Source organism: Puntigrus tetrazona, chromosome 10 (genome assembly GCF_018831695.1).
Source record: "Puntigrus tetrazona isolate hp1 chromosome 10, ASM1883169v1, whole genome shotgun sequence".
NCBI classification, from domain to species: domain Eukaryota; kingdom Metazoa; phylum Chordata; class Actinopteri; order Cypriniformes; family Cyprinidae; genus Puntigrus; species Puntigrus tetrazona.
Window position 1 is genome coordinate 14280932 of NC_056708.1, and position 16106 is coordinate 14297037.

The 16106-nt window shown below is 38.6% G+C and overlaps 1 protein-coding gene and 2 pseudogenes across 1 annotated transcript; 1 reads left to right on the plus strand and 2 right to left on the minus strand.

Moving 5' to 3' along the window:
• Nucleotide 1: 1 nt before the first annotated feature.
• Nucleotides 2–4151, minus strand: LOC122352756 (intraflagellar transport protein 46 homolog). The gene is given in 14 exon segments (XM_043250352.1): nucleotides 2–242; nucleotides 405–490; nucleotides 573–633; nucleotides 713–779; nucleotides 875–993; nucleotides 1087–1215; nucleotides 1295–1388; nucleotides 1917–1991; nucleotides 2205–2284; nucleotides 2286–2356; nucleotides 2423–2503; nucleotides 2586–2652; nucleotides 2691–2717; nucleotides 3187–4151. Coding segments are annotated over 14 exon segments (1230 nt in total). The 5' UTR covers nucleotides 3367–4151; the 3' UTR covers nucleotides 2–149.
• Nucleotides 4152–4442: 291 nt separating this feature from the next.
• LOC122352757 lies at nucleotides 4443–10377 on the minus strand (annotated as a pseudogene).
• A 509-nt stretch (nucleotides 10378–10886) lies between these two features.
• The window catches only part of LOC122352399, a 9791-nt pseudogene continuing 4571 nt past the window's right edge, over nucleotides 10887–16106 (plus strand).

A 16106-nucleotide genomic window follows, 5' to 3' on the forward strand; every position in this document is an offset into this window, starting at 1 on the left:
CTACAGTTCTCAATCTACAGATTTTTTTAATTAAAAGTCTGTTAAATGCAAACATATAAGTCCAAGACGCAAAACAATTTAACTTCACACAACTGGTGACAAACAGCTAAGAACAAAACAGGATGTCAGAAAATAGGCCAAAATAGACCTCAATCCAAAGTGAGTCTTTCTAATTCAGCAGTGGCTGTACGCGAAGCAGGCGGTGTGTCAGATTTCTGGCCCTCCGCTACAGATTTAAAGTGCTGAAGACAGGAAGAATAAAATAAGCTTGTTAATTACGCAACCCAGAACTGATACATTTAAAATGCTGTGTCTTAAAAATGTGAACAAATACCACGTAATACAACACATGCAATCAGTTTTTGCAGATTTTTATATAATATTGTATAGTATCTGAAACTGACCTGTGAGTTTTTGAATTCGGAGTAAAGTGTGAACAGGACGTGAAGTGAGTGAATCCGATTCTTGTACACAGGGATGTCCAGGACTCCTGAACAGTTACGCCAACAGCCATTACAATATAGCCCCCCAAAAAACATGAAAAATATAGACATAAGAAACATGCAACTTACCACAAATAATGTCAACATACTCTGCCAAATCACAGTCAATATCTGCTGTGGGAAGATTGACCTGATGAACAGATGGGAAAGTGAAGGTCAACGTTTGAATTTGCAGATTTTTATTTATGACATTTCAATCAAGATCTAACCTTCCCTAAAAGCTCCTCAAACTCAGGCGGCCACTCTTGCATAAGGCTGTCAATATCCGGCATGGGTCTGAAGAAATATACAAGTCTCTTGTTATAAAATGACATAGATGTTGTGTTCTGTATTTTTCTGGATGTTCATGGCTGGTTCATATCAGTGCTTGCCTGGTGTAGTGTACAGTCGCTGGAGGCTTGGACCGATGCAGCTCACTAATGCTCTCGATCCAGCTGTCTATGGCTTTCGGGTTCTTCTCTGGGTTTTCAACGCTCTTTACTTTCACTTCCTGTGAAAGAGATGTGCATCACTTTCTAATTTTACTTATAGTATAGACCAAAATTAGTACCTCAATTGTTCTAGTGAGCGTGTGTGAACTCACGGCAACGTTGTGTTGTTTGCTGTTCTCTGAGAGCCACAGGGAAAGCACTGTTGGGTCTGACTGTTTCTTGCACGGCTCATCCAGAACCAGGAGACCCAGATTGTCGGCCTTCCCATCTGGCCTTGGTACCTGTGAGTTGAACAAAAACAATCAGAAACTTTTATATTGGACACCCATGTCCAGTTCAGATGTGTGAACTGTCACTCACTTTGAGGAAAGCATCAATGTCTCCCACAGCTGGGATGAAATCAGGGATAAAGGGCTTCAATTTGTGGTCAAGCTCTATCGTCTGTGGAGTATACCTAAAAGAATATATATTTTCCAGATTGTTGCATGTTGGTCAAACGGTGTTATAAACCATTCATTGGTGGAAAGCTCATTTACTGTGTTTTCAGATGATGTATAAATCTCATTTTTAATCCCTTATTTTTAATACACAACATAACAATTACATTAAAGTTAACTAAATATTATTTAATTTCAAATTATTTCAAAATTTACCATATTCAAACGTGTGAAAATATTATTTGATTGTGTTTAAATAGCGCAGACAAAAAAAGGGGTATTTTATTTTACTTAATATTTTGAGATGCTCATGTAAGTCTAGGACAAAATGACATGATTCTCATGTGATGTATGTGTATTCACTGTTAGACGTTGTTAGCAAATAAATGTAATGTAATGTAATTTTCATACTGTACACATGGTCAAAAGAGCTCATAGCTGAAGAAGCACTGCTTTGCATGGCAGTTTTAAAGGTCAGTTTGCCAGATGTTTCGTGTATAGGTGCACATCAAATGCAGAAGGTGTGGAAGTCTGCGAATGCAAACCTTGTGATGTACTGAAAAAGCTCTTTGATCTCCGCTGTCACAGGAAGATGTTCATAATCGGCTGGGTCGTATGCACTATGAGAAATCATCCAAACACACACACACAAACACACACGTTTTTATTTTAATAAATAATAAAAAGCTTCACTTCTTTTAGCACTACTGATAAAACATTTACTTAAATGTTGCAACTCAAAAATCTGTCTATATCTCTACTAAAAGTAAATGATGAAACATTAATATCATCTATCTCTTCTTTTATATTAGACAGAAGATGAACAGCCAGACCCTTCTGGAGCAGATCCGGGCTCCCCTTCTTCTTCATCAGACTCTGAGTCATCAGAATCATCTTCGTCATCATCCTCATCGCTCATCATCCTCTTCATCTTCTTCATCGTTCTGATTAGAAGCACGGGCACCAAGTGGTGGCTCTTTTTTCTCTGCTGTTGGATGCGAACAGGTCATTTCAACGTAATTTTATCCATTAGCCGAATATGTTAGTAAACTTACTTTAGTGTCCTCTTCTAGTTTATCGCCAGCGTAAGAGGCCATGGCGCTGTGCTTCTGCCTGCCTGACCTCCTGGAAACTGAAATAAAGACATAATGGCATGAAAAACGGTTGATGAACCCTTGGTAAGTCAAATGTAAAGACGTGGAAAACAGTCTGACCTATCTGTCTTGGGGATGGTGTGTGCACACTGGTCGCTTCTTCTGCATTCACCTCATGGTGTGTGCACTGTTAAGCTTCTTCTGCATTCACCTCAAAACTCTCACGTATGGCTGGTTGGTTCTGAGTTGAATCTGTTTGCAGGTATTATTTACACTTTCTAGTTTTATACTAACACTGGGTTTCAAAATGTGCCTGGAGATGCCTACTGAGATATTTTTAGGTGTCATTGTGATACTAAAACTCTGCTGACTCAAAACATGTCTGTGATGCCCTTAAGTAACTTACTATATAGGTTTAGAAGTAATACTTTTCCAGCTAGTTTAGCTGTTTAGCTTTACAGGACTATTATAACCTAGCAAAAAGCAACCAATAACCATTATCGTCATGTAACTTCGTAAATTATTTGGCCATGTGACACATAAACATTAAGGCTTAACAATGTTTACTGAAGCTTAGTGTTTGACGCACGCGTTGCATCGATTTACGAGCTGCATTGAACAGTGAGTAATAAAATACACCACGTGTGTATTACATAGTTTATTACGTATTTAACGTTGTATCCGAGATTAAATTTTTGGCATTTGCACGATAATAACAAACCTTTTGTCGCTCAGACGCCTCCATGAAAACACGGTGTACTGTTGTCAAGGAAACTTGATCTCGCGAGATGTTCAGCGGAAGTGCGTGAGAACGCCAGTTTTTTAAACTCCGAGCCGAATTTATTATTTCCCGACGGCTTCGTTTAAACTCATAACGAGTGAGGGGGTGCTTTAATAACATTGCAGGTTTGTGTGTAGTTCAAAGTGCTTTATAATTGAATAATCTGTTTCGCAAAAAGCCCCCTATTTACGTGTGCATTATTTGCATAATACAATTGAATGATGTGCTGTTTGTAGGTTATCGAAATAAAAAGCACATCAGATACAATATACATCAAACATTTATATTAATAAACGTTTCTAAATTCTATCAAAGTACAATGATGAAGCAAATGCATAATTATTTTTCCAGTCCACAAGAAGTCAAATAAGATGTTGAGCTTAAATGATGTAATGAATACCTAATAAGCAGATTGAATGGTTGTAGAAATGTCCGCATAAACTTTTCTAAACCCAAAGAAACCACGAGAAGACATGTGGCTTCCCTCAATCCTCTAAGGTGTGGCAAGAGAAAGAACGGAAAATTAGCCTACTAATCTCTTTACACTTTTTTTTTTTTTAAATCTGGGACATTAGTGAGTGAATAGTATGGGGTAAAGCTGAGATTTGTGATTTGAGTCACAGAGTAAAGAAGAGCTCGACGTGACTAAAAGCACAGCAGTTCTAGGCATCATGGATCAGCTCTTGAGAACAGGATGTGGTTCTTAGCACATTTTCTTGTTGGTTCAGCTTTGCAAACTTTTTTAGCTCAACTAGACACTACCTAAGGTATACATAAACGATAGAATCGTTTTTTTGATGTGCGAATAGAATATTTTTGACATATTTATGCATTCGTTGGCCTATGCAATGTAAAGCACTGTAAATATTTTTATTAATTCATCACAAACGAACATCTGAGATAATACAGCAAGCGCGCAATGTAATTACAAGTTACAACTTGATGTTTTATATTCATTAATGACACTTTTACAGGCATTTGACATCGATATGATAACATTGACATGATAATTGTTGATTAGGTGCTTTGTATGCAATAATGAATGGTTGCAATACTAATGAAATATTATACATAAATTATTACAGGATGCAAAATAAAGTTTTTAAGGTGTCTTCTGTAGTGTGCCAGCGGCAACTGAATTCAAAGCTTGAAAATGGTCACAGTTTTGAAGTGCAAGATTTTAAACGTTATAAATGCGCCCAATGTGGTTTTGATGCTTTCCACTTTATGCTGATCTGACGTTGCAGATTACACAGATGTGAGAACATTCTGCACAATCTGTCACCCTGCTCTCTGCAACCAGGCCTATAAATAAATCAACACAAGAGAAGTCGCAGGGGTAAATTGGATTTGTTTGAAGGCCGTTTCAGAAGCAAACCAAAATCGGACATTTGACCTAGATCAGTACTTCTTTTAATATGAGCTCCAGTCCAGTTCTCAAACATTTCTCTTGGTGTTAATGAGCAGATCTCTGTTGAATTCAGCCTCCAGATTGCCAGCTCCACTCTTTCCTCCTGGAGGATCCGTAATCAGAGTGAGTTTGTTAAACACTCCACGGCCAAAATAGTCAGCGATGACAGAGAAGCCGTCGTTAGAGCATTTGAGCTACGAGAGAGAGAAATGTCTATATTTGAGTATTTAATTGGCAAACACACTGTATTTCGATCAATTTAAAATGTCCTGAAGTAAAAAAAGTATCTATACCTGTCTGTGAAAATGATCATGAAGATCTCGTTTCTGATCTTGCATGCATAACATGTCCATCACTTTCCTGTTCTCAGGGGGTGCAGGTGGGGCACTCGGCCTCGCTCTCTGCAAAGCTCTCCAGGCAGTGCTGATGGAAAGAGTGACCGCACAGGAAGTGCACAGACGGCAGCTCTAGTGGGCTGTTGCACATGCTGCACTTGGTCTTTTGGAAGATCTTTGCACTGAAAGAGCAAGCGTAATCATGTTATTTTAAAAATAAACATGAAATTCCTACGCTATCAACTGTAGCATAATATTTTAATGCCGTTGACTAATAAATGAATCCTTGATTTGCTCACCAGGTTTTAAGTTCCTGTATCTCAGCTCGAAGGTGGGCGTTTCCTCTCTATACTGTCGAATCTTTCTTTCATCTTCCTCGATCTGTTGGGTCTCCGCTCCAGTTTATTTATCAGGTAGTCTTTTATGACTGAGAGAGATGCTGTGGAATTATGAGCCAAAGTCTGCACCACTGCAACATAAACATTCATAAAAGGTCCAACTTATGCTGACAACATTAGTTATACAGTCTAAAATTAACCACGAAAACCAGGCGATATTAAAACGTGCTAAAATGTCACAGCCATGTATCGATGTGTGAAAAACACAGAAGAGGTTTTTATGTATCCTTTTACTTACCCAGAAGTGGAGGCATCAAGTTGTTTTCATCAATGTGCTGCAGGACTTCACTAATGTAGGCCTTACAGTTTTCTTCTTTGCGTGCAAAATAGCCTAGAGCCTGTTCCCACAAACACACTTCACTGTCCCCATAGCGTTTACAGGCCTCCACGACTTTCCCATACTCCTCATTCTGCATGTGGTAATGCATGATCTGCTGGTACCTGCAGAAATACACCGTCCTGTCAGCTTTGCTTTCGTGCTCAGTGTAATGCAAGTTTAGACGTATTAAATTCTGAAATGAATTCAGTCAGTAATTGCGATCTGTTGTCACACAAGGCTGTAGTATGGTTGTGGAATGACGTAGATCATTTTTATAGCATGTTACGAGTAAATGAGATCGACATTTCTAAGAAATAGCGCTTACAGTTTGCCCTTTTCATACAGATACAGCACTCCTTCCTTGAAGTTGTGCATCTGGCAGAGCACCAGGGCTTTGTCAAACACGGTGTTGTCGCTCCTCAGCAGGGACAGTGCTGCCTCCTGCAGGACTTTCTTCTTCTGTCAGAACAAAGACAGGAAGTTGGGTTTCTGTAGTATATGCTTTTACAACAGTAAGACCCCCTTTAATAATACTTAATAATGCAGCTACAAAAGATAAGACCACATGAGATCGGTTTAATGTTTTTCTCAAGATGCAATATTATTGAAACTCTGGCCAGTCATAAACTTGTGATTACTTTATAGCAAAAACAAATAAAAAAAGTCTAAATACTAAAAAATGTCAATGCCTTTTATTTTATTTTCATTTTAAGAACTAAAAGCTAAAATCAATCTTGTTAAATGCTGCCTTATACTGTGCATTTATGAAGTAGCAAGCATTTATGAATTGCTTAAATCATAAATCAAACATCTGATAAATATCAAATTTCTAAACAAAAAAAAGTCAAATTCTTCAGAAATCCTCAAAGCGTTCCATCAGATCTTGCAGGTGCAGATGTTGTCATTAATAACATAATATGAGACACATGTGTGTGAGATATGTTAACAGATTGCACAAAGCATTTTTATTTTTACCCTGGGTCCTGCTCATGTGCCCAGTCCTGAAGTCTGAGCTCTAGCAGAGTGTCATAAACTCCCTCAGGTGAGAACGGATCCACTTCGATCATGTGTTCCAGGAACGCTCGCAGCTCTCGTGGGTTATTGGCAAATACTGGGATGAACTCTTCTGGATTGGCCTGTAAAAAGGTATGTGAATTATTTTATTTGTCGGTGGTGGATTATTTATAGGTGCTAATGTTAATGCCAGACCTTGTTTTCTGCAGGCCTGTCCAGACTGTCCCTGTCGGTTGAGTCTTTGCTGGGGTGATAGTCAGTGCAAAGGCGTTTTAAGAGGATAGTGGTGCTTTCAGGCACATGATGCATTAAAATCTTTCCGTAACGCTTCATATTACTCTCTGCTTGATCAAATGGCAACCTTCCAATATAGCGTAAAGCCTCCTGATAATTCTGAAAAGAAGTACTGGTTTAAGTATTGGCTTACATTAAAGCTTTATTTGTGTGTCATAACAGTATCATATATTCACCTTTAAATCCTCAAGCTGGATCTTTAGATACCATTCATGGTGCATGTGTCTCTCTGCCAGAAACACGGCGTGACTGTGATAACCGGCCTGGCGTAACACCTTGATGGCAATCTCAACATCAAAATGCACCTCGCTTTCATTGCTCTACATTTAGAGGAAGGATGCAGAGTTTAAAAAGGATTGTTTGTGATCATCATTCAAAAAGCTTAAAATGCACTTTCAAGCCAAAAATCTCTTTTATACAGACCTTTATGAACTCTTCCAGCTTGGAGCTGTCCTTCAGTTTGGTGTAACAGTTGAGCAGTAGAGTAGTGTGGTCAGCATTGGCCAGCGACTGTCTGTGGAGAGCCTGTAGGTACGCTGTCAAGTTATGTATCCTCTGTGCATCCAAAAATTTACGGATTACGTATGAGGGTTCGAGCTTCCCAATGGTGCTGAGAGAGACAGGACACAACCATGACGTGCCTGATTTTAAATGAAACGTGTAGCTAAGAATCTGACCTGCAAATATACCGAATATACTGCTGAATAGCTCCATCATGATCCCTTTGACATAGAGATGGTCTCCATACTGTCTGAATATCTCAGACAGACCATCATTGTCCAGATGCTGACTTTTAGCCAAGTTAATGGCCATCACAAACAGGTTCTTCTTAAACAGCATCTAAAAAAGGGTAGGGTATATTACTTTTTATTCATTTATTATGTTTTTTAATCCTTAGGTTTTCTTTAATGACAATAACACCGTACTGACCTCTAGCTTAGTCTGCGTGTCTTTTTCCTGCAGCATATACAGCGTTCTGTCCCTCGTTAGGACGTAAAACGAGCCCCATTCTGCCAGAACGTCAATGACATCATCAAACACCGCACTGTAAGCGATGAACTTGTTGTCAAGGTCGTAAATGGTCAGGATGTGCTTTTCTGTAGGGGATGTCTGTCTGCCGCCATAATCAGATCTGCGCAAATTGAATGTCAAAAATGTGAAAAAAAAAGAGACTTACGTCATTGTGAACCATGATTCTTAAAGTACAATTAGTCTTACTTGCTGGGTGATTTGTTGTTGTGTGTGAGCAGCAGCAGGTATCCTCTGTGCCAGTGAGTTAGAAGTTTGCGCCCATCGAAAGCGAAACAGGGTCCTCTCTCATCGGGCTGGTACAAGTACACGCAGTCATCTCCAGCCACTATGAACTGTGAGTCCTGCGAGGGGTCTGTGAGCGCCGAGCAGCGGAGGGCGCAGCCGTGTGTGTCCAGTTCTATACGAGGTACTCTTTCACGGATAATGTGTAACACTGTCAACATAAGGATAATGCTGCTTTCAGCTCGGTACGATTTTTAATCTGGATTCACACGAAGTAGATCACATTTGGTGCAACTAATTTGTACCTGCACTTTTTCTAAAGTGGCGACAAACAGGTGCGTGACTTTGCCAGCCTGCCGGAAAGCCAGGCCTGTGATTGGACAGTTGCCTTCATGGAGGCTGAGAGTTTTACTGTGTCTGTCTCTGGTGATGTCACCCTTCGTCAGCACGACACTGCCATCTGTGAAGCCTGACAATCCAACATAGATATAACGGTGGACATAAAATCAAAATAGCTGTGTTTGGGTATAACACCTACTTTTCCTGATCTAATTAATCATTCATGAATAAATCAGGGATTGTTTGTTTCACTTTGAAATGCATCATATTGCAAAAAATATGGGTTGCGGTTGCAATTTATTGTCACTGAAATTATTTACAATCACGTATTAGAAGTGATTTCAAGATATTTATTATAAACGTTTATTATAAAAGGCTACTTGGCATTTAGTTACTTTTGCAACATTAAAGTGCAATTTTTGTTATTAAAATTTTACTTATAAATGATATCCTTTATAAAAAACATTTTTCATACCACATAAAATCCTAACACTCAAATCAACAAAATGTATTAAAATAAATTTGATCTGTATATTAACAAGTTTACAAGATCATATTAAATCTGTCATTTTGGAGGGATGATATAAAAGGAATTTCATTGCTTGCAGTCTTTTTTATATCTTGACTTTTTAAATACACATGGACTAACAATTGTGACAGTGTTATTTTAGCATAGTTAAAATGTTAATATTTTAAATTAGTTTTATATTTTCAGGTTTTTTTTTACTTTTTAGTTTTTGTGATTTTAAATACAGAAACTAAATGATAAAGATATTTGTCATTTTATATAATATTACTATATTAATATATTGTAATATTTAATATAATTGTATAGTATTATATATAAATCTATTTTATTTTGTCCCTTTTATTTCAGTTAACATGCATTTTATTATAAGTAAATATTTTTATTATAAGTAAATATTAACTGCTTTGTGAATAAAAAAAAGCCTACCTATAGCCATGAAATTAAGGTTTTCATGTACACTTAGACAAGACACTTCAGTAGGTTTGTTTCCAGGTATGGCAGGAAATATCCGGGTACAAAGAGGACTGCCGCTGTCCTTCTTATCAAGGTTCCACACCTTAACCTGAAGGCCAAACACATGCACTTAGATATCTATCAGCTTACATCTCTAAGGCACTGACGTGCAGCTTCAACAAACACCTTTAGTGATTCTTACCAGAGGATTGATGCCAGGCTCATCCTGACCCACAGATACCAGGATGTTGTGTTGTTTCAGCTGGTACAGGTGTGTCACCCGCAGTTTGTAAGCCTGAAAACTGGACAGTTGCAGGGAGCGGGTCAAAAACCAGATCTGCCCATCCATATGTGCATTGAACGAGTTAAAGAAACCAATCACATATGGCACAACTGAAATCATCACAAATAATCAGCCAGACAGGAATGAGTTTTGGATTCACCACAAATCTAAAACACATGCGTTTTACAAAACGGGACACCCGCAACCAATAAAATACGCTACGTCTTGTACAACTATAATTAGGAAATATATGTAGTATCAGGGTCATCATTGCTAACTAGCCTCAAGCACGACTTCAGCATTTTAAGGATATCTCCAAGCACAATGTGTCCTCGACCTGAATCACAGGCCGCAATTCCCACCGGTAGTTGGAAATTTTTCCCATTTTCGCTCGTATCTTTCACCGTTTCTTTATCGAAAAACACAAAACGTCTCCACTGTAAGAACGCTGCCATTTTCCAAGCAGTTCTTGTTTAGCAAAATCATGTGACTCGCATCACTGTCATGTGACTAGTGTCAGGCTATTCTTGTTTTCTGTATTCACGTTAATATAAAGGTAATAAGGTTAAGCACAAGGAGCCACAAATAAAAAATAAGTCAAATAATTGGTGCAGTTTTTTTAAGCCAAAATACGCAGCAAAAAGAAAATTCTTATTTTTAGCGAATGACCTGTATTTTTAAACATAAACGTACATATGAAGAAAGTCGGTTTAATAAATATCTGTTTATTTTAAATAGAATAAACGTAATTTTATAACTGTTTTATAACATCTAATGGATGCAAAGATGACGTGAATGTACCGGTTCTTTAAAATAAACGAATCTACTCGCAGAGATGAGTCAAAAACTACAACTTGTCGCACAGCTGTCCGTTCCCCTATTTCACGTGGACCAATCAGATCCGTGCTTACTTACACGACCGACCACTCGCGCGCACTGGTTGGCACGTGGACCAATCGGCGTTCTCCATTCAAGGGTAAAGAGGCGGGACTTACCAGCATAGCGATTAGCGCTTCACTCGGCGAGCAGCGAGTTGTGTGGATCCAATGAGATCACGCCGCGTTCCGGGCCCAATGTGTTAGAACAAGCCGGTGATTGCAAGAGCAAAATCAAGCAAGCGAGGTGGTGTGCTCACAGAGCATTGCTGGTTAATGCGATCTTCTTGACTCCTGTAAGACGTTAGATACCAAGGATCAGCACAGAAAAGTTTTGGTTCATAATTAGGGCAGGATAAGCGTTTCTAAATATTGTTGTTCAAGTGTCAAGAGGGATTTACCAGTCAACAACAGCCAATATAAAACTTGATCTGACTGAAGGTAAGTGCCATGCCATCACTTTCTTTGTTGGATGTGTTTCGGCTCATCTGAGTGGTTGCATATGTTCATAAATGTGTCTTGATCAGTCAAGTACAGTGGTACATCTACTAGACCATCAACCGCGTTTTCGTGTATATATAGATGTATAGAAAGAAAGCGTTCTGTTCACAACGTTCACATTATCAAGCAGTGGAATTACACTTTGACATGGTCATGATGCTCTTCTCATCAGGATCAGGCAACCTCATTCAAGCTTACGTCACACAACAGGCTGTGCAACTGGAAGTTTCCACTTTGCATTTTTAAATCAGCATTAAAAACAGGAGAAACTTGAGCGTAAAAAATAAAGCCAAAATAGATTTTTTTTTAATTCATAATGACTGTAGTCTCGTATTCTATTTACTCCTTGGCTCTAATGTCTTCTGCAGGAAATCTCTGAGAGAGTGTTTTCTGGAGGCCCCTCAAATAATTTTTTTTATGTGACCCTTATAAGACACACAGAATTTGTGGGTTTCTGCTTCAGAACTGAACTGGGAAATCAGCTGCGTTCAAGACAACATCCAGAACGTACTGTTGAGGAGGGGCCTCCAGGAACAGGTTTGTGATCCACATGTTCTCAAGCTTTGTCTCAGACTTGTGGGTGGGATCACATCAAATCAGCATGTACCCATCTACACCTGTCACTGGCAGACTGTCTCCACCTGCACATCCATATCTGGCATTTGGGCAGCTTTTCATATCGAAGTTGTAATGTTGTACTTGTCGGTTTTCGTGATGGTGTTAGACATGGCGGTTTGAGGACTTGCGGTATGGTTTTGTTTGGCTTCCTGTTTTATGTGCAGGGCTGTCACTGTTGCGCTGTGACTTTTAGCCTACATGCTGTTGATCCAGTCTTTGTATATTTCCTGCAGGTCACAATGAGGGAAAGGCTGTCATTATGGGCTGTTTTCTGCCTAATAGTAGCTTTCCTGCCTTCTCAAACAGGTAAGCACTGTATAAAGTATGATTATGGTCTTATATTTGCTTTGGGGTTGTCTATCAGGATGGATTGAATTAAAACATGTTTACAATCTTGATATTTATGTTGTTGTTTTTTATTTAGGACCTAGTGTTTCAGCTCTCACTGACTTTTGTTTTGTGTTGCAGAATCAGTTGCTGTGATGTCTGTGGACTTGGGCAGTGAATGGATGAAAATCGCTATAGTGAAACCTGGTGTGCCGATGGAGATTGCTTTAAACAAGTACGTTTTAGGACCGTGTGTGTAAAATCCACACACGTGATTTAGAACACATGTCCTTTCAGACACCGTTTTACTCCTTTTGTAACATTTTTCTTCTTTTTGTTTAGGGAGTCCCGGCGGAAAACTCCAGTCGCAGTGTGCTTAAAGGAAAACGAGAGGCTTTTTGGAGACGGTGCTTTAGGAGTGGTAAGTCGCCATGATGCCTTGTGGCATTTACAACGCATTTAAAATAATCTGTAATGGCTCATTTCCAATTGCAACGTTAATTCATTGTGGAAACAAAATAATTTCATCTATCAGGAAAGCACCCTTTCCATACCAGAATGTTTAGCTAATAATTATTTTAATCTCCATCCCCTCTTTTTGAAGTTAGGTATTACTTTGTTACTTTTGGATTAAATGATAATGACTCTATTCTAAATTAAGCTTATTCTACAATTTTTTGTTTTAACAATGTTGTAAAAAAAAGTAAACCGGTTTGTTTACAATTGATATTTTAGTTTCACATGGAAACATGATACATTTTTTTTAAAACAATGTTGTAAGGAAAAACACCTCTTCGCATGAAAAACACCTCTTCGTATTTTCTTAAAACCTTGTTGCAGTGTATTTGACAAGCTTTGACTTCAGCATTCTTTAATCATGACAGGCTGTGAAGAACCCCAAGGTGGTTTACAGATTCCTCCAGAGCATTTTGGGAAAGACGGCAGACAATCCGCAGGTGGCACAGTATCAGAAACACTTCCCTGAACACCAGCTGCAGAGAGACGAGAAAAGAGGAACAGTGTTTTTCAAATTCTCTGAGTAAGCTTGGGCGCTTGCAGGTGCATTAGCTATAACCAATCGTTTTATATTAACATGAGAAATTAATCTTTTGTATCATCCAGAGAGTTGCAGTATACTCCAGAGGAGCTTTTGGGCATGATATTAAACTACTCTCGTGGTCTGGCCCAAGACTTTGCAGGTTTGATTATAAGGAGTCTCTGGATTGGTTGTCTTGGTCAGATTGATATGTTTAAATGAACCAATTTTTTTTCTTCTAATAGAGCAACCCATAAAAGATGCTGTGATCACAGTACCAGCCTATTTTAATCAGGCAGAACGCAGGGCAGTCTTGCAGGCTGCTCATATAGCAGGTCTAAAGGTCCTTCAGCTTATCAATGATAATACTGCTGTGGCTTTGAACTATGGAGTCTTTAGGAGGAAGGATATCAACTCTACTGCACAGGTACTTCTGAGAGAATTGAAGTGAATTTTATTTATTTATTAGGTCAACAGTGCATCAGTCATTGGTTTTGTTTGTGGGTGGGACTATCTGTTTGGCCAACCAATGGCATTTTGGTTACATAAAGTATAATTTTTAAGTAGGATTTCTGATTAAATTTTTTTTTTTTTAGAACATCATGTTTTATGATATGGGTTCGGGCAGCACAACAGCCACGATTGTCACGTATCAGACGGTGAAGACCAAGGAATCAGGCACTCAGCCACAGCTTCAGATCCGTGGAGTTGGGTTAGTCATGGTTGCCATATTTTCATCCACATTTATTGGCCAGATGGGTGCTTGTGTGTGTGTATATATATATACAGTATCGCTGTTCGTTAACTAAGGCTGTTTTCTCTTTATATTTAGGTTTGATAGGACACTTGGTGGCTTTGAGATGGAGCTGAGGCTCAGAGATCATCTTGCCAAGCTTTTTAACGAACAGAAGAAATCAAAGAAAGACGTGAGAGAGAATCTTCGCGCTATGGCCAAACTCCTTAAAGAGGCTCAGAGACTCAAGACAGTGCTGAGTGCCAATGCTGAACATATGGCACAGGTATCTCAAACTGAAATTACAATTTATTTCAGTAGTGTGCAATACAGTCTGCAAAAATGAAGAGAAATTCAGCTGTTTTCAAAATTTCATATTGTTGCTCTTATTGTGAGCCATTTTTAACAGTGCATGTTTTGGTCAAAGACGTTTGTCAGGCAAACTTTTTCTTGGCATGAAAATAGCCACCGACGCTGGAATGGCATTTAATGCTAACAGTCAAACAAACAAATGATAGTATCACAACGTAATTTTCTGGTGAAACAAGACTTCTGGTGACTTAAAACCCGTCACTTTCGTACATTCAACTGCAAATTCACAAGGTTTTGTGTAAAATTCATTTAACAACCACTGGATAAAACAATGTTCCAAACCTATTATTTTTTCATAACAAATTTCACTTGTGTCTGTCGTGAATTCAAAAGACAGTCGTTCCTCACTGCTTTCCCTTCATTTTGACTTTTAAATGTGTGAAATGATCAGAGAGTAGACATTTCTAGGTCGCATTCAAATGTAAGCAAATTAGTGAAATTATCAGATGTTCTAACTTCAACTGAAGCATATGATGCTTTGTGATATTCTCAAATCATCCACTTCATGCAGCTTGAGTGTTGCAGTTGTTTTAAAGGTTAAAGAGAGAGGACAAATCAAGATAAGATTGGAAGTATTTCTGATTTCATATTAATTTTTGATTTAGGAAATGCAAAGAAACCTGTTCAATACATCTGCCTTCAGTACATATTATCCACGTTGGATGGCCTTGATTAAATAGGTGTTATCAAAGAATGTTTATTTCCTTGACTGGATAAGATTTGTTAGCCTTTATTGTATGTTAACAAAAATAACAGCAGTATGAGGCATTCAGCGTTTCAATAAAATTGTAGTAGTCTGTGTTGTGGCACCTCATTTTGATCTGTCTACTTCAACCCAGTCTGGGTGGTTTAGTGACCTCTTGTTCTCTCTCTCCAGATTGAAGGTCTGATGGAATGATATAGACTTTAAGGCAAAAGTGACTCGCTCTGAGTTTGAGGCACTCTGCGAGGATCTGTTTGACAGAGTACCAGGACCTGTGAAAGAAGCTTTAGCTGCTGCTGAAATGAACATGGTGAGGAGCTAAAATTATGCCACTAGCTTTAGACGGGTTTTCTAAATGACCATGATTTATAAATGACCTGAAATACCTTTGTCGTCAAACAGGATGAGATTGAGCAGGTTATTTTGGTCGGAGGATCCACCAGGGTGCCCAAAGTGCAGGACGTGCTTCTTAAAGCTGTGGGAAAGTATGTTTTTGTGCTTTATAAATATCCTGTTTACCCTACTAGTAGACACTTGATTGGCTATAAGTGGAAAAAGTTGCTCCCAGAAGCTGAGTGATGTAGTTACAACATCAACCAGCAGGGGCAGACTGGGATAAGCTAACCAGAACTTGACCCCTTGTTATGGACTAGTAGTTTAGCTTTGGTTCTTTCATTAAACTCAGAAACGTTGAAGAAAATCTAACACAGTTCCAACATCTAATACAATTAGCATTCATTAACAACTGAATAGATATTCAGCATTTTTTTTTTCAGTTGAGAAAAAAATCAGTTTGGCTCAATTTTTTGTTCTTTTGTCTCCAGAGAGGAACTGAGCAAGAACATCAATGCAGATGAAGCTGCAGCAATGGGTGCCGTTTATCAGGCCGCTGCGCTCAGCAAAGCCTTTAAAGTCAAACCATTCTTGGTCAGGGATGCTGCTGTGTTTCCCATACAGGTGAGAGGGTGGAGATGTTATTCTTTTCAAGAATAAAGATTACTAATACAAATCTAATTTAGCCCTAACCAAGACCCCTGAGGTGTTTAATCTAGCATGCATGTTCAAA